The sequence below is a fragment of the Ovis aries genome, chromosome 1 (assembly GCF_016772045.2).
Source record: "Ovis aries strain OAR_USU_Benz2616 breed Rambouillet chromosome 1, ARS-UI_Ramb_v3.0, whole genome shotgun sequence".
Classification (NCBI taxonomy): domain Eukaryota; kingdom Metazoa; phylum Chordata; class Mammalia; order Artiodactyla; family Bovidae; genus Ovis; species Ovis aries.
Genome location: NC_056054.1, coordinates 31,266,720 through 31,287,757, shown reverse-complemented (window position 1 = coordinate 31,287,757; position 21,038 = coordinate 31,266,720). Strand labels below are relative to the sequence as shown.

Sequence of the window (21,038 nt, the reverse complement as noted above, 5' to 3'; positions counted from 1 at the left end):
AACCAACGTTCTCAAAGCCTAAATAACTGAAATCTATCAAAGTGTTCCTGGTTCCCAGCCTCACTACCAGCCACATGCAGGCACCTATTGTTTCTCAGCTGGATTACTGCAATGGCAGAATGAAATCCAAACTGCTTAAGAAAACATAAAATTCATTATTGATACAGCCCTGGCAAACTCTCAGCCTCAACTGTACTTGCCACTCACCCATTATTCCTGTGTTCCATCCACACGGTATTATCTGGGTACTCCTTGAACTCATCAAGCTATCCAGCATGTCTAAACTTTCATGTTTGCTCCAACTTCTTCAATTCATCCAACAAATATTTACTGAGCAGGTACTGTATGCCAGGCACTGTGCTAAGTGTTGGGTGTAATACAATGAATAAAACAGTTATAATTCCTATTCCTTTCTGATTGGACAGATAAATAAATGATGGATCATTAAACACAGGGATTTGATTGCTTTGGATATTCTGAAAGAGACTGGGCATATGCTATGTGTGTTGGGAGGAGGCTGATAGTCATTTTAGGGTAGATATCTGGGAAAAGGCTTTCCAAGGTTAGAATTTAAGAATGAAAGAATTGTTCTGCCCATAACACACTTTGCCATGCTTTTTGCTTGGCTGAGTACTTTATTATTTAAACCTGAATTCAAATTTTGCTTTCCCTAGGAAGCAAAACTCAGAGAGCTTTTGGGTACCTATTTTGGGTTATGTACCCCTTTTAATCAGAACATTCTTTTCACGGTTGTATTGGTCTTATTTCTTCCCTGTCTCTTCCTCTACATGGAAACTTCCTGAGGTGGGGCCTGGGCTTTCTAATCCAAAGTATCATGTGGCCTCTATACCAAAAGATAGTTTGTTAAATTGGTTAATGAAGAAAGACCTGCTTTCAAAAAATTTGCAAAATGATTTATGGTCAAAATAAGCAGACATTTCCATTTTTAGGGGATCCGGAAAGCCTGTGCCAAGCTGAAGCAAGCAAGGACAGGAAACATTTTGTCAGCTGGAGACTGGGGATTGAGAGAGAGAAGTGGGGATGATTTGCTGTGGGAGAGAGGAGGGCAGCGTGTACATGGAAGACGTGTGTTTGGGAAGCTTCACTGGACCATGAGGCACGTGATCAGGAAAGTGGTGTCACGAGCAGGAAATGTTAACTTGGCAGGAGATGGGGGAGAGCCCTGGAATACAAAGTTGGAGTTGTAAGAAAACAAAATGTGGACACGCTTTCTGTTGGAAAGACTTCATATTAAAAGTGAACATTTTGAAAGCTTTTTTGGTGAAAGAAACAAACTTGGAATAATGCCACCACAGACTGAGGGGGAATTGCCCTTTCGCAGGTGCCATTCTTATGAGCCAAGAATTTGGTGTTTAAAAGTTTCTATTGAGGGAATACCATGTAATATAGTTTGAAATAAAGGTATAATAACCTTATGAAGAAGAGCACTTTATAACTGATACCATTGTGAATGGGGTGAAATTATTAAAGGAATGACTTTGATAAAGCTTTTATACACAGGCAAAATGTATTCATTACATTTCTACATAGTGATCTACTTTTAGCATGTAATTCGTAGTCCTCAAGACTTTCAACAAAAAAATAGAAGTCCATCCTTACCAAAAAACAAAACAAAAAACCATGCGGAGACACAGAGGTTAGGTTATTTGCCCAAGCTCATGTAGCCAATAAGGATTCAAACCCTGGCAACTGGAGTCCCAATCCACTCTCTTCACTGCCACACTAAGCTAATCTCCTAGTGATATTTTATCTTGATCTTTCATGATCTTTATCTTGATCTTTCTTTTAGTATTTCCCTAGTATAAATTTTTAATCTTTTTTCTGATTTCCACATTCTTGTTCACCGTGGCTTGTATAAATATAGCTGAATTGGCTTTAAAAAAAAATCTAATATAATGACCTGTCTTAACTCCTACCTTGCCCTTGACGTAAAGTTTAATCTTCTGAAATATCATGGTGCTGACAGCATTTTCCTCAGGACAGCAATTTCCTTGTCTTCTGTGCTTGCATATTCCTTACTGCTCTGTCTAGTTTCAGTTTATTTGCTGGGGGTTATTAGAATATAGTATGCAGGACTTAATACCAGGGCAAAGTATAGCAATTTGTTAAAAACAAACAAACACAAACAACCTTTATCCAGTACCTAGTAGTTTTGTATTGGGAGAGCCCTATTTATAGAAAATTCTTTTGCCTGCCTGCCAAATAGGCTTCCCAGGTGGCTCAGTGGGTAAAGAATCCTCCTGCTGCAGGAGACACTGGTTTAATCCCTGGATTGGGAAGATCCCCTGAAGGAGGGCATGGCAACCCACCCCAGTATTCTTGCCCTGATAATTTCGTGGACAGAGGAGTCTGGCTTGTTTTAGTCCATGGGTTCACAAAGAGTCAGAAACAACTGAGTGACTAACATTTTCTCTGCTGAATAAGGGAGTCCAGAACTATGGGCAAGAGGACAACATACTTAGAGTCACACTTTAGGAAGAGTAACTTGACCTAGACCCTTCTGCAGAAAGCTTTGGAGGGAAGATTGGATTCAAAATATTTATTCAGTTCAGTTCAGTCCCTCAGTCATGTCCGACTCTTTGCAACCCCATGAATTGCAGCATGCCAGGCCTCCCTGTCCATCACCAACTCCCAGAGTTCACTCAGACTCATGTCCATCAAGTCTGTGATGCCATCCAGCCATCTTATCCTCTGTCGTCCCCTTTTCCTCCTGCCCCAGTCCCTCCCAGCATCAGAGTCTTTTCCAATGAGTCAACTCCTCACATGAGGTGGCCAAAGTACTGGAGTTTCACCTTTAGCATCATTCCTTCCAAAGAACACCCAGGGCTGATCTCCTTTAGAATGGACTGGTTGGATCTCCTTGCAGTCCAAGGGACTCTCAAGAGTCTTCTCCAACACCAAAGTTCAAGAGCATCAATTCTTCGGCGGTCAGCTTTCTTCACAGTCCAACTTTCGCATGCATACATGACCACTGGAAAAACCACAGCCTTGCCTAGATGGACCTTTGTTGGCAAAGTAATGTCTCTGCTTTTGAATATGCTAAGTTGGTCATAACTTTTCTTCCAAGGAGTAAGCGTCTTTTAATTTCATGGCTGCAGTCAACATCTGCAGTGATTTTGGAGCCCCAAAAGATAAAGTCTGACACTATTTCCACTGTTCCCCATCCATTTGCCATGAAGTGATGGGACCAGATGCCATGATCTTCATTTTCTGAATGTTGACCTTTAAGCCAACTTTTTCACTCTCCTCTTTCACTTTCATCAAGAGGCTTTTAGTTCCTCTTCACTTTCTGCCATAATGGTGGTGTCATCTGCATATCTGAGCTTATTGAGATTTCTTCCGGCAATCTTGATTCCAGCTGTGCTTCTTCCAGCCCAGCGTTTCTCATGATGTACTCTGCATATAAGTTAAATAAGCAGGGTGACAATATACAGCCTTGACGTACTCCTTTTCCTATTTGGAACCAGTCTGTTTTTCCATGTCCAGTTCTAACTGTTGCTTCCTGACCTGCATACAGGTTTCTCAAGAGGCAGGTCAGGTGGTCTGGTATTCCCATCTCTTTCAGAATTTCCCACAGTTTACTGTGATCCACACAGTCAAACGCTTTGGCATAGTCAATAAAGCAGAAATAGATGCTTTATTAATAGATGTTTCTGGAACTCTCTTGCTTTTTCGGTGATCCAGCAGATGTTGGCAATTTGATCTCTGGTTCCTCTGCCTTTTCTAAAACCAACTTGAACTTCTGGAAGTTCACGGTTCACGTATTGCTGAAGCCTGGCTTGGAGAATTTTGAGCATTACTTTACTAATGTGTGAGATGAGTGGAATTGTGCGGTAGTTTGAGCATTCTTTGGCATTGCCTTTCTTTGGGATTGGAATGAAAACTGACCTTTTCCAGTCCTGTGGCCACTGCTGAGTTTTCCAAATTGGCTGGCATATTACATGCAGCACTTCCACAGCATTGTCTTTTAGGATTTGAAATAGCTCAACTGGAATTCCATCACCTCCACTAGCTTTGTTTGTAGTGATGCTTTCAAAGGCCCACTTGACTTCACATTCCAGGATGTCTGGCTCTAGGTGAGTGATCACACCATCGTGATTATCTGGGTCTTGAAGATCTTTTTTGTACAGTTCTTCTGTGTATTCTTGCCACCTCTTCTTAATATCTTCTGCTTCTGTTAGGACCCTACCATTACTGTCCTTTATGGAGCCCATCTTTGCATGAAATGGTCCCTTGGTGTCTCTAATTTTCTTGAAGAGATCTCTGGTCTTTCCCATTTTGTTTTTCCCTCGATTTCTTTGCACTGATCGCTGAGGAAGGCTTTCTTATCTCTCCTTGCTATTCTTTGGAACTCTGCATTCAGATGCTTATATCTTTCCTTTTCTCTTCTATTCTTTTCACAGCTATTTGTAAGTCCTCCTCAGACAGCCATTTTGCTTTTTTGCATTTCTTTTCCATGGGGATGGACTTGATCCCTGTTTCCTGTACAATGTCACGAACTTCAGTCCTTAGTTCATCAGGCACTGTATCTGTCAGATCTAGTCCCTTAAATCTATTTCTCACTTCCCCTGTATAATCATAAGGGATTTGATTTAGGTCATACCTGAATGGTCTAGTGGTTTCCCTTACTTTCTTCAATTTAAGTCTGAATTTGGCAATAAGGAGCTCATGATCTGAGCCACAGTCAGCTCCTGGTCTTGTTTTTGCTGACTGTATAGAGCTTCTCGATCTTTGGCTGCAAATAATATAATCAATCTGACTTTGGTGTTGACCATCTGGTGATGACCATGTGTAGAGTCTTCTCTTGTGTTTTTGGAATATTATTAAAGTTGCTAAGATGAAAAAGTGATCAAAATGTGTTCTGAGATGGTGATAAAAATGAGGATATTTTATGATTAAATGATACTTACGAAGTCACTAAGCCTATTGAAACCTGACCAATTTCTATTTCATGTGATGGAGTATATCTTCTGTAGTATGGCCTCAGATGGATCAATTATTAGAGACATTTGTAGCAGATGGAACACTGATGGAAAAGAGCACAATTTGGGGTGAGAAGGGAGATGGAAGATGATATCTGAGTTCTTGTAAGCTTGGATAGTTTGTATGTCATGTCCTGGTAGGTATTAGGTGGAAGAGATGCCTAAACAACTCTGGATTGTATTGTTTCTAGATAATCCAGACCTCTGCTTTTCATCTCCTTTTGTTCATTAGAATCTCTCCTAGAGTCACCAAGGAAAGGAAGCAGAGGGGGATCTTGAAAAGGACACTGGAGCACCTTCTGCAGTCTGGTGCTGGTGGGGCCTGTGGCATGTCTTCTTACTTCTCTGAACCTTAGTTTCAGCCTGTGATATGACAAAAAACAATCCTTGTCCTGTCAAATTCATTAAGCTCTCTAACTAGATCCCTATAAAAGCTAAAACAAGTTGCAGAGAGGCAAAGAGCTGACCACAACGGTCACATGGCTAGCAGGGGTAAAAAGTGTTAATGACTCTTCCAAAAGAACAATATGGCACTATGTATCTACAATGCCCAAACCCTTTCTGCAATTCTGCTACAAGCAATTAGCTCTAGTAAAAAATAAAGGAAACATTAAAATTATATACAAAATGTCTATCTCAGGGCTGTATATAAAAAGAAATGTTTAATACAACCTAAATTCACTAGGAATATTAGTCAACATGACCACTTAAGTGTTATGTAAAATAGTTTCCAGTGACATGGGTAAATGCTTTCACTATAATTGAAAAATAGCAGAATGCAAAATTATATATACAGTTTTGATCACAATTCAGTTCTTAAAATTGCTTAGAAAATGTTTAGAAGGAAATTTGGACCTTTGAGAGGTCAGATTATGCTTAATTTGTCTCTTTTATAGTTCTGCTTCCAGTTTTTTAAATACTCAGGATACAGTGCTTTATAATAAGTAAAGAAAATAAACTGTTCAGTAGGCATTTGCTTTGCCTACTCCCTGCACACATAGCTATGCTGCTGCTAAGTTGCTTCAGTCGTGTCTGACTGTGTGATCCCATAGATGGCAGCCCACCAGGCTCCACTGTTCCTGGGATTCTCCAGGCAAGAACACTGGAGTGGGTTGCCATTTCCTTCTCCAATGCATGAAAGAGAAAAGTGAAAGTGAAGTCGCTCAGTCGTGTCCGACTCTTGGCGACCCCGTGGACTCTAGCCTACCAGGCTCCTCTATCCATGGGATTTTCCAGGCAAGAGTACTGGAGTGGGTTGACATTGCCTTCTCCCACATAGCTATAGCTCCTTCCTAACAAGTCCATGTATGAATTCTCACTGAACACTTCCTCTTTGCCTAGCATTGTGATAAGCTTGTAGTAGATATATCTGGAATCCTTCTCTGGATCCCATCTTTTGTGAACCTAAAATGGAGATATAAATGAGTGAACATCAGACAGGTAGTAAAGTAACTGCTGAGCTCCTTCCTTGTTATAGACTCCAAAGGCAATGGACATTGAGCAAAGAGTGATGGGAGATCCCTAGGCAAGTCCTGGAAAGCCTTTTATACAAGATCCCTAAGCAAGTTCTTGAAAGCCTTGGCTAAGCTGCATCTTTCTATTTTATTGAACTATAGTTGACTTACAATATTGTGTTAGTTTCAAGTGTACGGCACAGTGATTGAGTTTATTTTTTTCTGATATGTCCCATCAGGGTATTATACGGAATATAATTTCCTATGCTGCACAGTATATCCTTGCTTCTTATCTGTTTTACATATAGTAGTCTATGTCTGTTAGTCTCATATTCCTAGGCTGCATCTTTAATGCTGGTTAGATGCCACATCCTTAATATTCTGTCAGACACTGGGACCATAATCTGAAGGGAATGGTGACACAGTGTCACTAAGAACTTTTAAAATTCCTCTGACATAGTATCCTTGTGATTCTAATTTACCCAGTGAAGAGTTACTGTGTTCTGATGTGCAGACACCACGTACATACAAATGGTCGACAGAGGAAGGGTCAGTTTTGCTCACATCAATGATGAACATATAAATTGCCAATATCCACTGGATCATCAAAAAAGCATGAGTTTCAGAAAAACATCTATTTCTGCTTTATTGACTACACCAAAGACTGACTGTGTGGATCACAATAAACTGTGGAAAATTCTGAAAGAGATGGGAATACCAGACCCCCTGACCTGCTTCTTGAGAAAAATATATGCAGGTCAGGAACCAACAGTGCGAACTGGACATGGAACAACAGACTGGTTCCAAATAGGAAAAGGAGTATGTCAAGGCTGTATATTGTCACCCTACTTATTTAACTTATATGCAGAGTACATCATGAGAAATGCTGGGCTGGATGAGGCACAAGCTGGAATCGATTGCCGGGAAAAATATCAATAACCTCAGAGATGCAGATGACACCACCCTTATAGCAGAAAGTGAAGAAGAACTAAAGAACCTCTTGATGAAGGTGAAAGAGGAGAGTGAGAGAGTTGACTTAAAGCTCAACATTCAGAAAACTACAATCATGGCATCCAGTCCCATCACTTCGTGGCATCCAGATGGGGAAACAGTGGCAGACTTTATTGTTTTGGGCTCCAAAATCACTGCAGATGGTGATTACAGCCATGAAATTAAAATATGCTTACTCCTTGGCAGGAAAGTTATGACCAACCTAGACAGTATATTAAAAAGCAGAAATAGTACTTTTCCAACAAAGGTCCGTCTAGTCAAGGCTATGGTTCTTCCAGTAGTCATGTATGGATGCGAGAGTTGGACTATAAAGAAAGCTGAGCACCAAAGAATTGATGCTTTTGACCTGTGGTATTGGAGAAGGCTCTTGAGAGTCCCTTGGACAGCAAGGAGCTCCAACCAGTCCATCCTGAGGGAGATCCGTCCTGAGTATTCATTGGAAGGACTGATGTTGAAGCTGAAACTCCAATACTTTGGCCACCTGACGCAAAGAGCTGACTCTTTGGAAAAGACCCTGATGCTGGGAAAGACTGAAGGCGGGAGGAGTAGGGGACGACAGAGGATGAGATGGTTGGATGGCATCACTGACTCAATGGACATGAATTTGGTTAAACTCCAGAAGTTGGTGATGGACATGGAGGCCTGGCGTGCTACAGTCCATGGGGTCCTAAAGAGTTGGACACAACTGAGTGACTGAACTAAACAAGTGAAGAAACATTTTGAAGCAGCAGGCATGATCAAAGACTGTAGACTTTGTTGTCAAGCACACTTGGATACAAAGCCACTGGGTTCAAAGCACTGTTTCTGTGACCATGATAAGTTATGAAGATCATCTGTTTCCCACTTTGTAAAACGTTATGAAACACTGATTGTTGCAATGCTTACTGTAAAAAACACATTAGTTAAGATATGTAAAATGCCAAGCGTAAGACTTGATACACAGGTGCTCAAAAATTGTTTCTTCTGTAATACCCTCTCCAGTCTCTGCATCCTTTTCTGCTCAACACTAATTGGGATAGTCCTGTCTCATAGTGAGGGTCCATTTTATCATTCATGTTCTATTTAGGTGAAGAAACTAAGGCTCAGAAAGGAGAGAAAGTATGATTATAAACAAGTTGATCTCTTGCTTCTGGCTTCAGATTTGTTTTTTGTTTTTGTTTTTTTATTTTTATTTTATATTAGAGCACAGTTGATTCACAATGTGTTAGTTTTGGGTGTATAGCAAAGCAATATAGTATATCTATTATTTTTCAGATTCTGGTTTCAAATTTGGATTGCCACAGATCAGACGTTAGCAAGCTATGGCCTGGGAGCTAGATATGGCCAGCCACTTATTTATATGAATATAGTAACAATAGCAATGTCAAATTGTTATGATAGATAGCATGCCTTTCAAAGTGTAAAATATTTACTCTCTGGCCTTGCCATAGATTATCAAAACATACTTCTAGATGACTTTCTAATTTTTTGGTAAAACACAATTGCCCAAAAACTATTGATGGTTCCATGAAGACTTTAGTTCAATCTTAATTTACTTGCACAAAATATTTTTCTTCTCAGTGATGAACTTAAAGGAAAATCTTGGAAGCCAAAGTTTTTGATGTTGAAAGAAAAAAAGAAAAAAGATGCTAAAGAATCAGAAAGGTAAGCACGCAAGTGCACTCACACTACAGCTTTTGTTGCAGTTTATACCTCTTACTAGCTGTGTGATCTTGTCAGGTTATTAAACGTGACATTTGGATTCCTCATCTACTGAATGAGAATATTAACGTCTATATTACAGTACAACAGAGAGGATTAAAAGAGAGAGAGGATATGAAAACACGAAGTGTCACACACACTTATCATTCCTGCTTTTGGTAGATAGGGAGCAAGAGAAGAATTCTCGCCATCATTTTTTATCAAAGGATGAAAAATTTCCCGTCTTCCTCTAGGCTGTAGGAACCTTTTCCCTGTAAGAATGAACTTAAATAATACACCATTTAGAACTTGAATGATGCCTTGAAAAGAGAAACTGGGTATCACATAGCAAGGCTGGTTTCCCTAACATCAGTTCAGTCAGTTCAGTTGAGTTCAGTCGCTCAGTTGTGTCCGACTCTTTGCGACCCCATGAATCGCAGCACGCCAGGCCTCCCTGTCCATCACCATCTCCCGGAGCTCATGTCCATCGAGTCCGTGATGCCATCCAGCCATCTCATCCTGGGTCGTCCCCTTCTCCTCCTGCCCCCAATCCCTCCCAGTGTCAGAGTCTTTTCCAATGAGTCAACTCTTCGCATGAGGTGGCCAAAGTACTGGAGCTTCAGCTTCAGCATCATTCCTTCCAAAGAAATCCCATGGTTTATCTCCTTCAGAATGGAGTGGTTGGATCTCCTTGCAGTCCAAGGGACCCTCAAGAGTCTTCTCCAACACCACAGTTCAAACACATCAATTCTTCAGTGCTCAGCCTTCTTCACAGTCCAACTCTCACATCCATACATGACCACAGGAAAAACCATAGCTTGACTAGACGGACCTTAGTCGGCAAAGTAATGTCTCTGCTTTTGAATATACTATCTAGGTTGGTCATAACTTTTCTCCTTGATACAATATAATTCTAGTGACCACTACATTAGTGTTAGAAATAAAACAGTGTTTTATTGACTCAAGATCTATCCTTTATTCATGTGATTCAATTTCCTAGGTGGCTGTGGGGGGAGGTGATGTTTTTTACTATCTCTGATGGTGACTTAGTGCTCTGTGCTTCAGTCTTCTCAGTTGCTGGGATCTAGGGCAGGAGCTGAGGGACTTTAAGTAATGTCTTGGGGAAATCCTTGTCTAAACAGTCACTGGGCTGAAAACACTGTATGGTCTATCTGCTCTGGGAAATCTGTCTAGAAAAGTCCTAGAGGGGCACCCCAGAAGAATTCAGACATCAATCTATACCAAATTTAAACTCAGAGGATGGCATAGGGTGAGGATGGGCCTTCTCTAAGTTTTTAAGTTTAGACTTGATGTAATTTACTTTTCCCAAGTTGGAAAGATGTATTCAAGACTACAAAAGCATCTTTCTACCTTACACATCACACTTCTACTTTTGCATTTTGTTGTTCAGTCACTCAATCATGTCCAACTTTTTGCAACACCATGGACTGCAGCACACCAGGCTTCTCCATCCTTCACCATCCCCCAGAGTTTGCTGAAACTCATGTCCATTGAGTCAGTGATGCCGTCCAACCATCTCATCCTCTGTCTCCCACTTCTCCTCCTGCCCTCAGTCCTTCCGAGCATCAGGGTCTTTTCCAATAAGTCTGCTCTTCACATCAGGTGGCCAAAGTATTGGAGCTTCAGCATCAGTCCTTCCAATGAATATTCAGGGTTGATTTCCTTTAGGATTTACTGGTTTGATCTCCTTGCTGTCCAAGGGGACTCTTAATCATCACCTCCAGCACCACACTTTGAAACCATTGATTCATCAGCACTCAGCCTTTATTATGGCCCAACTTTTACATCAGTACACGACTACTGGAAAAACCATAGCTTTGACTATATGGACCTTTGTTGCAAAGTGATGTCTCTGCTTTTTAATATGCTGTCTAGGTCTGTCATAGGTTTTCGTCCAAGGAACAAGCATCTTTTAATTTTACATAGCATAGCAAAATAAAATTCCAAGAAATGAAATATCAGTGAAATTTTTTACTTCCCCCATCTCCTGCCATAAAGAAAAAGCTTTCCTCAGTCCATGGGATTCTCCAGGCAAGAATGCTAGAGTAGGTTGCCATTTCCTACTCCAGGGGATCTTCCCGACCCAGGGATCAAACCCACATACCCTATGTCTCCTGCACTGCAGGTGGATTCTTTACCCTCTGAGCTATTGGGGAAACCCACTATTTTAATGACTATACGTAAATCGCTTTAGGAAACAATCTTCAAGTGCTTTATTTCTTACAACAAACTGATATTATAGTTGTTTTCTTCAACTGAGTAATTTGAAAATGCAATACTGAGTTTAACATTATTCCTGTAGATTGATGTATCAATTTCTATGCATTCTTTGTTCCTTCTTAAATGATTTTTTTTACCATAACTTACTCTATGAATAAGTAAGGATTATGTTTTTAGTGTAATTTTACTGCAACCCTTTTATTATCCCTTTATTAATCAGGATGATGGCTAGTTCTCAGAGAAGTTTGAGGGCAGTTTCCTGGTATAAAGGCATGGAAATGATAGCCCACCTTCTAAGATGTTCCATGCAGACTTTGAATGTTATATGGAAAAGGACAGCTGGAAAGGGGGGTTGGGCCAGATTATAAAATACCCTGTGTACAACACAATGGGACCTGACTTTATCTTACAGTAGAGGCAGCAGAGATAGACCAGAAGGTTTTAAGCAAGAGAGTGATATGATCAATTAAATTTTAGAAAGATGACTCTGGAGGCAGGTACGCAGATGGATTTGAGAAAGAAGAGGCAACAATAAGATGGTATAAAATTACACACAGAATTATACCTGAATTTATCCTGGAGTAGAATGAGTTTATAGCTTTGGAAGCTTAAAGAGTTTTTTATATATAGTAACACTTAACTCTACCTGCACATTTCTTGCCATCTAGGAGCTTCTTCAAAACCAAGAAGCAAAATTTAGAGAAGGACAGGATGAAAAGAGAAGAAAGACTTTTTAGAGAGAGATTCAAGGTATGTTCTTCTCTGAAGGTAAACATTAGCAGAGGAATTAAAATTTTAAAAAAAATTCTGTTAAGTGTGGTGCACATCTGCCTCTCTGGGACTGTCATGATCTTTGATTAAACATGTGATAGGTTAATTTTTCTCAATACATTTCTGTATTATCATGCCTTTGTACATGCTATTTCTTCTGCCTGGAAAAACTGCTAAGTTGTTCTTTAAGACTCTGTTCAAATGTCATCTACTCTTCCCTAACTCCTTGAGCCAAAGTGTGTGTGTGTCTGTGTGTGTGTAGTCTGAACTAAGTCTTGAGTCCCTTTTAAAGGACAGATTTTTGTCTTGTTCAAGTTCCCCCTTAGCTCCCAACATAAAAATGGATACACTAAATGATTAAACAACTCTGTCATTGAGTCCATGGGGCATTTTTCTGTAATTTCAAGGTTCAGACACTCCTCCCTTCTGATTTCATGTACTGTCACAGTGAGAATTATTAAGAAACATATACTGAACACCTCCCGCGTACCAGACACTGGATTGAGAGAGAGTTATACAAAGCTCTTCGTGTCATGACCTTCGTCTTCCCGGTTTTATTTCGTGCCATTCTTCCAGCGTGCACTTTGCGCCTCGTTCTCTTTCTCAAGTGAACATCCACTTGCATCCTTGTCCCGCTATTTCCTTCCTCTAGACGTTGACCTGATCCGTTCCACTGTCCAGTGTACCCTTGCTGCTTCTCCATCTCACTAGCACCTGTTCATCTGTGATGACCTAGTCCAGGCATCTCCTCTAGGAACTCACACTTGCTGATTAAAGAAATTGCTCTTCCTCTATAATACTCTATACCTGAGAAAACCTCTAGCTTATCACAAAACATTAGTATTATTGCAATACATGTTCATCAGTTAAACTTTGAATTCCTGGAGGACAGGGGTTATACTATGTATCATGTCCATGTAGCGAGCGTTATAGTAGTACCTAACACTGTGTAAAAATGTTTTTGGACTCAATTTAGGAATAAACACAAATACTTCTTAATCATTAATAAGTTCTGCTTGAACCAAGCTAATTTGAGTTACTAGATCTATAAATTATAATATGAAATTACTTACTGTGAACCATGATGTTATTTGATTAGTTGAAAAATGAATGTGTAACAATTACTTGTTGAAAGGGCCCTATGTTCCATCTAGTGCTTTTATTCACCACTGTATTTCTGATGCTCTCATAGGCAGCAGAAATTCCCATTCTCTTGAGTCTATTCTTCCCAGTCACCTGTGGTGAGTCTCCTTGATATATCATTAAAAAAACTATACAGTTTCAATAATTTTTACTCATCTCAAATCACACCCAACCAAAATATTGGGTGCTTCATCTGTGTCAGGCATTGAGGGTGCAAGGATGGATAGAACTGCTTCCAATTTTTATTTTAGGAGACAATATGTTGATTAAATGTCACCATTATACATGGCAGTCATGAAAGCCTTCATGAATAGTGCTTAAGAGAAAAAAAGCATTTCAGGCAGAGAAAACAGCAAGAGCAATGCATTGGAAATATGGAAGGTACACAGTGCATTCAGGATTATCATATAGCTTGATGACGCTTCAGTGAAGGGAAAAGAAAGAGAGGGGGATGGGGAACGATGTTGTGCAAAGGACCCTAAACGACAAACTAAGAAATCTGGGTTTGAATGAAGAGTTTTTAGAATTTTATTTTAAGAAATCAGATTTGTATTTTAAGCAATCATTGTGAACGGTGGTCTGGAAAGGGTAAGATCAGTTAGGAAGCTATTGCTCTGTTAGGCAAAAGAAAAACCTGTCTTGTGGATTAGATTGCATTTGGTACCCATCACAATTCATCATCCAAATCCAGGACACTTCTGAGGGGAAGGAGGCACACTTAATCATAGTAAGGATTTATAAGTAGAGACATTAAATATAAAGAGACTATCCTGAGCAAAGGAAGATGTGTGGCTACCCTATTTATTGAAGTAGACATCTGCAAGCATAAGCTACATATTCTAGAACTTTTTCCAATAAGTGGATTTTAATACATTAAAAGGTGGTATACCTGTACATGGATAGGTTTGCTAGTTAATAACACACACACACACACACACACACACAAAACAAACAAACTCTCCTAAGGCCAGAAATCAAATCCCTCAGTTGTTCCACAAGTGTTTGTCTTTAACCACAAAAGGATAGTGGGACATGCTCCCACACACCATTCCTAAAGTGAAAGTCGCTCAGTCGTGTCTGACTCTTTGCAATCCCATGGACTTAGTCCATGGAATTCTCCAGGCCAGAATACTGGATTGGGTAGCCTTTCCCTTCTCCAGGGATCTTTCCAACCCAGGGACTGAACCTAGGTCTCCCACGTTGGAGGCTGATTCTTTACCAGCTGAGCCACAATGGAAGCCCAAGAACACTGCAGTGGGTAGCCTATCCCTTCTCTAGCAGATCTTCCAGACCCAGGAATCAAAACGGGGGTCTCGTGCATTGCAGGCGGATTCTTTACCAACTGAGCTCTCAGGGAAGCACACACCATTCCTACCTCTTTAAAATACGTGTAGCTATTTATACATGTATTGCAGCTATTAATACATGTATGCAAGAATATATGAGCCCACTAGAAAGGAAGGGTGGAAAGAGTGCCATCTAGAAATGCTGTATATATAAGAACATTATAAACTCTAAAGCACTACCACACACAGAGGCTTTCTGTTTCCCTCTTTGTATAACTTGTCCTTTCCTGGGTTTACTGATTGACTTCATTACTGGAACAGTTAATATACCATTCACAATACTTAGTTTACACCAATGTTACCACCTTCCCACCTCCCAGAATTCCTTCTACTTCAATTAGAGAATGGGTATGAAAACATTTTGAAAATATGATCTTACCAAACAAATGTAAAGGTTTGTGATGATAAATAAACATATTATATTTCTTTAAATAACCTTTCTTTCCCTAAATATCTTGCTGTTTTCTTTTTCCTTAGACATTAGTTAACAAATATCTGGCCTCTTGAGTTTATTTTGAGGTTACCATAGTATGTCTTCCATTAATGTTGTTATAATGAAAAAGAATAAATCTACGCAAGCATATTCTGATTAGTAATTTTTTCTTTCAGTATGACAAAGAGATTACTGTCATCAACACAGCAGTGGTGTGTTCCAATAATTCAAGAAATGGAATATGTGACTTGCCAATAACCCCTGGAGAAGAACTGGACGTCATTGATATCACTGAAGAAAATCTAGTGATATGCCGCAATTCTGAAGGCAAATGTAAGTTACTAGGTTATTGCCCATAAGATTTCAATCACTGCTTTTGAAAAAAAAAAAACTCAAAGCATTATAACTTTCAGATTAGTAATAGTGATTTTTATTTCTATAGATGGATATGTGCTAATTGAACATCTAGATTTCAAGTAAGTGGTTTGACTTTATACTTTAAATCAAATTCTGAATACTTAATACATTACTGTGTACATGAGTCTCAAGGAAAGACTATTACATATATATACTTCAGGAAAAGTTTGTAAATAAGCAATGCTCTATTCTATAAGGAGGACTTCCCTGGTGGCTCAGATGGTAAACTATCTTCCTGCAATGTGGGAGACCCAGGTTCAATCCCTGTGTCAGGAAGACCCCCTGCAGAAGGAAATGGCAACCCACTCCAGTATTCTTACCTAGAGAATCCCATGGACAGAGGAGCCTGGTAGGCTACAACAGTCCATGGGGTCACAAAGAGTCGGATACAACTGAGCAACTAATTCTTTCTTCTATAAAAATTACTTGGAAGAGTAATTTTTTTTGTCTGTCACTCCTGAGTATGTTATCAGACTTCTCTAAAGAGCATATTTGTAAACATTTTAAAGACGTATAAGAATATTAAACTGAATAAGAAATTCCTCCCAAATCTCTTACTCTTCCATGGGCCTGTATTTCAAAGTGTTTGTTTATTTCTCCTCTTTTCCCTCAGGCAACAAGTCTGGTCACCTTAGAGAGATCAAGATCAAGCAGTATGGCCTGCTCGAGTGTGAACTAGTTCTAAGGTCTCAGCCCTGCTTTACGTTAGTTTAGGTTGCCAGCATGAGACAGTGGAATCTGCGGAAGTTTTCGTTAAAAGAAAAGTCCTCCACATTTGGATGTTGGTTTCACTGCTAAACAGTTATCTTTCAATGTCTATTTCAGTATGTATCTCACTGCTGGCTCAAAATGCGAAACAGTGTGTGCTGGCATTTGAGCACTTGTTTAATGAGCCATGTCCAAAGTTAGAAATCATGCCTTATGGCACCTAGTCAGTTGTGCAGATGGTTGGTTTGCTTCTAATGCTTCTAATATTAGTACATGAGTGTTTATAATTTCAAGAAGATGTTGTGCATTTAAATTGGGTGTAATTTAATTCTGAAAAGTAAATAATGTAACCAACATCTTTTAAATACTCCAATTTCAGGTATAATCCTAAAGCAGGAGGACATTTCTACATTGATTTTTATCGTAAAACTAAAAATCTAACATGTTGCCAAAAATTGGTTTATTTGGGAATAGGATGCTGAAAAGTAGTTTTTTTCCTAAATTCACCCAACATTTTGAGAATTGCCTAAATATGTTTAAACATTTAAATTATATACTATATCAGTTTAAAATAACCATTTTTTACTTTAGACAACAGGATATTGTTTTGTTTATGCCTTAACATGTATTAAAATAATTTATAAGTATTTTTACTTACAGAGAGTAAAAATAAGCTGAGCTGTAAATAACATTCTATTTTTCAAATGATGTACATGGCATGTTAGGCAGGGTGACTCCGACCTTCAAGGGGATGATCCATGGCCTCATCCTCTATACTGTGACACTATTTTTTAAGCTTCTAGGTTCTTTTATCTTTTTTTTTTTCTTGTTCCAAATGGCATGTGCCAAGAAAGGCCACACTTATTCCAGATGAAAAGTATCAAAAGTATTCATAGGGCTTAGAGAGGAAAATAGGTGGAGAGATTATTACAAATAACAGTTATAACAACATATAGGTGACACCGAAACTTGGTCTTTAAACATAATATATTTGCTGGACAAGACACAGAGAAGTCGATGCTCTCCCTGGTGACCAGGAAGAAGTTCAAAGTAGGAGGAGTCTAGTCTATCTGGTAGGAAGTAGCAAGAGCTGAAATGGGGTAAGCCAGGGCTAGAATGTAACAGAGGTCACTTGGACTTTTTCCTCTAGAGAGTAGGAACCATCCAGAGGTCTTAAGCAGGAAGACAACACCAGATGTCTAGAGAGAAAAGGAAAAAAGAATCACGGCAATGTGGTTGACTGATTATGGATGACAGGTAAGAATGAGGAAGACTAGTCATCTTTGCAATATCCAAGGCAAACGAGCCCTAGGCCTTAATTTAAGACAGCTGCAGTAGAAGTATATATGGTACAGGAGCCCCATTAGAGGGAGAGGCAAGAGAGAGACAGAACGGAGACGTGACGATGAGATTTCTCTTTAGGGAGACGAGGTTAAGACTGACACCAAAGACTGGGAATATATTTCTGCTTGCACCTGCCTAAGCCCCCAAATTAAATTTACTACTTTGAGAGGCAGGGCAGCCAGGCAACTGCAGCCCTCTCCCACACTGTGGACACTGTAGGGACAAGGACAGGTGTGGCCCAAGCTGAGTGAGAGGGAGTGCAAGGCTGTGTTGAGCAGAGACCATTCATGCAATAATCCTATACAAAAGAGGACCAAAACCTATTTAACACTCTTGCCACCTCACCAAAACATGCCCTTGGATCCTGAGGCGACAGCGGGACTCAGTTTCACCTGACACAGCTCTGTCCCATTCACGTTCTGTCTCGTGGCATGACCTTGTATTCTGAGTCTGTGACTTAGCTCTGAGTCTCTTATTTCCTCATCAGTAAAGCAGCGCTAATAGCACTTACCTTGTCTACTTCTCAGGATTGTTGTCAGGCTGCAATGTAATAATATAAATAAATAAGTGTCCTAAAACCCTTAATACAGAATACTGTATAAGTGTGGTTATTTTAGTACCTGGCCTTTTGTGAAGTTGGAAGATGTTGAACACAAAAACAGGTTTTTGAAATTAAGACTTGAAAGAATGGCTAGGATATCTCGACCTCTTAAATTCAGAAAATCATCTGTAAGGGAGATCAAGGCAAAAAGGCTGATGTGTACATCACTGCATAAACCGTGTGAGTGTGATATGGCCTCGTAATCAATCCAAGGTGACCTTAGGTGCATCAGGCCATCTGCTCTATTTCCTAAGGAGTGCAGCCACTTCTGATGGACCCCAGGGCTCCCAGAAACATTGTTAGGGAAAAACTGTCATCGTTACTCCCCAGAGAAGAAAATGACAGCCCACTTCAGTATTCTTGCCTGGGAAATCCCATGTACAGAAAGGAGCCTGGTGGGCTGCAGTCCATGGGATAGCAAAAGAATCACTATAATTTAGTAAGAAATCTTTTATGCTACTAAATCTACTAGCCAAGAAAAGAGAATAAAACTCATATAATGAAAAAGAAGCATGTTGGTTTCAAGGATATGGTTTTTCCAGTGGTCATGTATGGATGTGAAAGTTGGACTGTGAAGAAAGCTGAGCGCCAAAGAATTGATGCTTTTGAACTGTGGTGTTGGAGAAGACTCTTAAGAGTCCCTTGGACTGCAAGGAGATCCAACCGGTTCATTAAGATCAGCCCTGGGTGTTCTTTGGAAGGACTGATGCTGAGGCTGAAACTCCAATACTTTGGCCACCTCATGTGAAGAGTTGACTCATTGGAAAAGACTCTGATGCTGGGAGGGATTGGGGGCAGGAGGAGAAGGGGACGACAGAGGATGAGATGGCTGGATGGCATCACCAACTCAATGGACATGAGTTTGGGTGAACTCTGGGAGTTGGTGATAGACAGGGAGGCCTGGCGTGCTGCGATTCATGGAGTTGCAAAGAGTTGGACACGACTGAGTGACTGAACTGAAGATGTTAATAAAATAATCCAATCTTTCAAAAAAATGGCTAAGATATAAAAATTTTACATAGATATACTTAACAGGTTTTTGAAACAACACTTCTCTATGTTTTTAAAGTATAAACCATTTGGTCTAATATAAACAAATACCTAATAACTACTGATATGGAATACACTTTTAGGAAAAACATTCCATCTACATCAAAGTAGTTATTTCTAATTCATGATCAGCCACATTCCTTCCATTCTTTAAATTACAGTGTGTGAAGTTCAGTTTCAATGCTATTAATCTACAAAGTCCCTTAATACAAACATTATAACTGTAATTTCAGTGATGTCTCAAGCAGATGTCATCTGTCTCTTAGAAACCCTAATCTAGCAAAACATTTCAATGGAAAGACTGAGTTTTTATTTAACTTTTTTGTATCAAAAGATATCATTAGAGATGACAACACTCTGTCAGAGAAAAAGACAGCTTGCAAAGGGACCTGGACCTACGAAAGGTTAACGATACCCCCATTCATGTATAGGCCAGGCCACCAGCAACCTGCTAACATGCACCGACAGAGCCGTCCCTTCCTCCTTTTTAGTACCTCTGACACACCTGGTCTTCCAAGCCGCCACAGCATTCTCTACAGCAGGGCCTCTCCCACATATGTTCAGAGCTTTTAAAACATGGGATTCTAGAGGGAAGAAGAAGACAAAAACGTCAATACATAAGGACAAATTGCTAAGAAGTGGTTGTTTTGGGGTAACAAGGGTAAGACTTCAGGCTTTCAACAGTTTTTACACTGATGGCTGCTGAAAATAGAGAACAAGCAATGTAGATGTGGTCCTATGTGCTTATGATGGTCACCTCCTGTATACTTTCTGAAAAACATCCAAGTTGAGATTTCTAAGAGTTCTTTTTTCTTTCTCCAAAATTTGAAGAGAACACTTTTGTTTTTGTTACTGTGAATACCTTTTCCCTTTATTTCCTAAATTGTATAGGTAATAGATGCTTATTGTAGGATATCAGAAAAGTATAGAAGTTTGAAGAAGCAAATAGAAATCTTATAAATCTCAACTTGGATGTTTTTCAGAAAGTCTATGGGAGGTGACCATCATAAGCACATAGGGCCACCTCTACATTGTTCTCTATTCTCCGAAGCTTTCAGTGTAAAACTCTGTTGTAAGCCTGAAGTCATCTAGGCCTTTCCCTTCCTCTCCTATGATAAGCAGAATTTTGGCTTCAGTGATCTTCTTATCCTGGCTTCAATACCTATAAATATGTTATGTGACTTGGGAGAAAGGAACTTTTTACATGAAATTAAGTTTGTTCACCAGTTGACCTTAAAATAGGGAGATTATTCATGTGAGCCCTATTTAATAGCATGGACCTTGACAACCAGACAGCCCATCAGTCAGAGATGTAGTGAAGAAGAGGCAGGAAATGTCTGAAGCATGAGCCCTCTGTGTCTCCCTTTGAGGATGAAAGGAGCCATGGACCAGGCAATGATGTTGGTCTCTAGAAACTGCAAGTGATTCCCAGCGAAGAGCCAGAAGGGAAACGGGCTTGCAGTCCCATAGCAGCATGGAACTGAATTCACCACCAACTTGAATAAGCCTTGAAACAGATTCTGCCCAGAGCTTTTCCCTACTGCTGCTGTGGTTGTCAGCCTGTGTTGACTTGATGCAGAAACACCAGCTAAGCCCACCGGACTTCTGACTTACAGAACCGTAAGATAATAAATTTGTGTTAAGTCACCATGTTTATGGTGACTTCTTATGGCAGCAATAGGAAACTAATACAGTGGCTAAAGTTAGAGATTACAGTGCACAACAAGGAAGATAAGAGTGGACAAAGATGGCGTGGAGTCGCCAAGGGGTCAGAGGCAGCCAAGTTCTACAACAGCTTTGTCTGCAACTATTAATTGACATGCAGAGTATCAATGA

At 39.8% G+C, this 21,038-nt stretch overlaps 2 protein-coding genes across 9 annotated transcripts in view; one reads left to right on the top strand and one right to left on the bottom strand.

Moving 5' to 3' along the window:
- FYB2 (FYN binding protein 2) overlaps positions 1–18,140 on the top strand; it is a 132,451-nt gene extending 114,311 nt beyond the window's left edge. For 2 of the 8 annotated variants that reach the window (XM_060409638.1, XM_060409635.1), the window contains exons 14-18: positions 9,029–9,112; positions 12,058–12,139; positions 15,259–15,415; positions 15,525–15,558; positions 16,113–18,140. In XM_060409638.1, the coding sequence (XP_060265621.1) occupies positions 9,029–9,112; positions 12,058–12,139; positions 15,259–15,415; positions 15,525–15,558; positions 16,113–16,134 (379 nt within the window). In that variant the 3' untranslated portion in view covers positions 16,135–18,140. Of the gene's footprint in view, positions 1–950; positions 1,449–9,028; positions 9,113–12,057; positions 12,140–15,258; positions 15,416–15,524; positions 15,559–16,112 lie in introns of those variants that run through there. The other 6 variants (XM_060409649.1, XM_060409640.1, XM_060409627.1 and 3 more) reach the window with 4 other exon arrangements.
- PRKAA2 (protein kinase AMP-activated catalytic subunit alpha 2) overlaps positions 2,546–21,038 on the bottom strand; it is a 102,502-nt gene continuing 84,009 nt past the window's right edge. Inside the window, exon 9 of the mRNA XM_027965800.3 lies at positions 2,546–19,786. Within this exon, the coding sequence (XP_027821601.1) occupies positions 19,608–19,786 (179 nt within the window). The 3' untranslated portion in view covers positions 2,546–19,607. The remainder of the gene's footprint in view (positions 19,787–21,038) is intronic.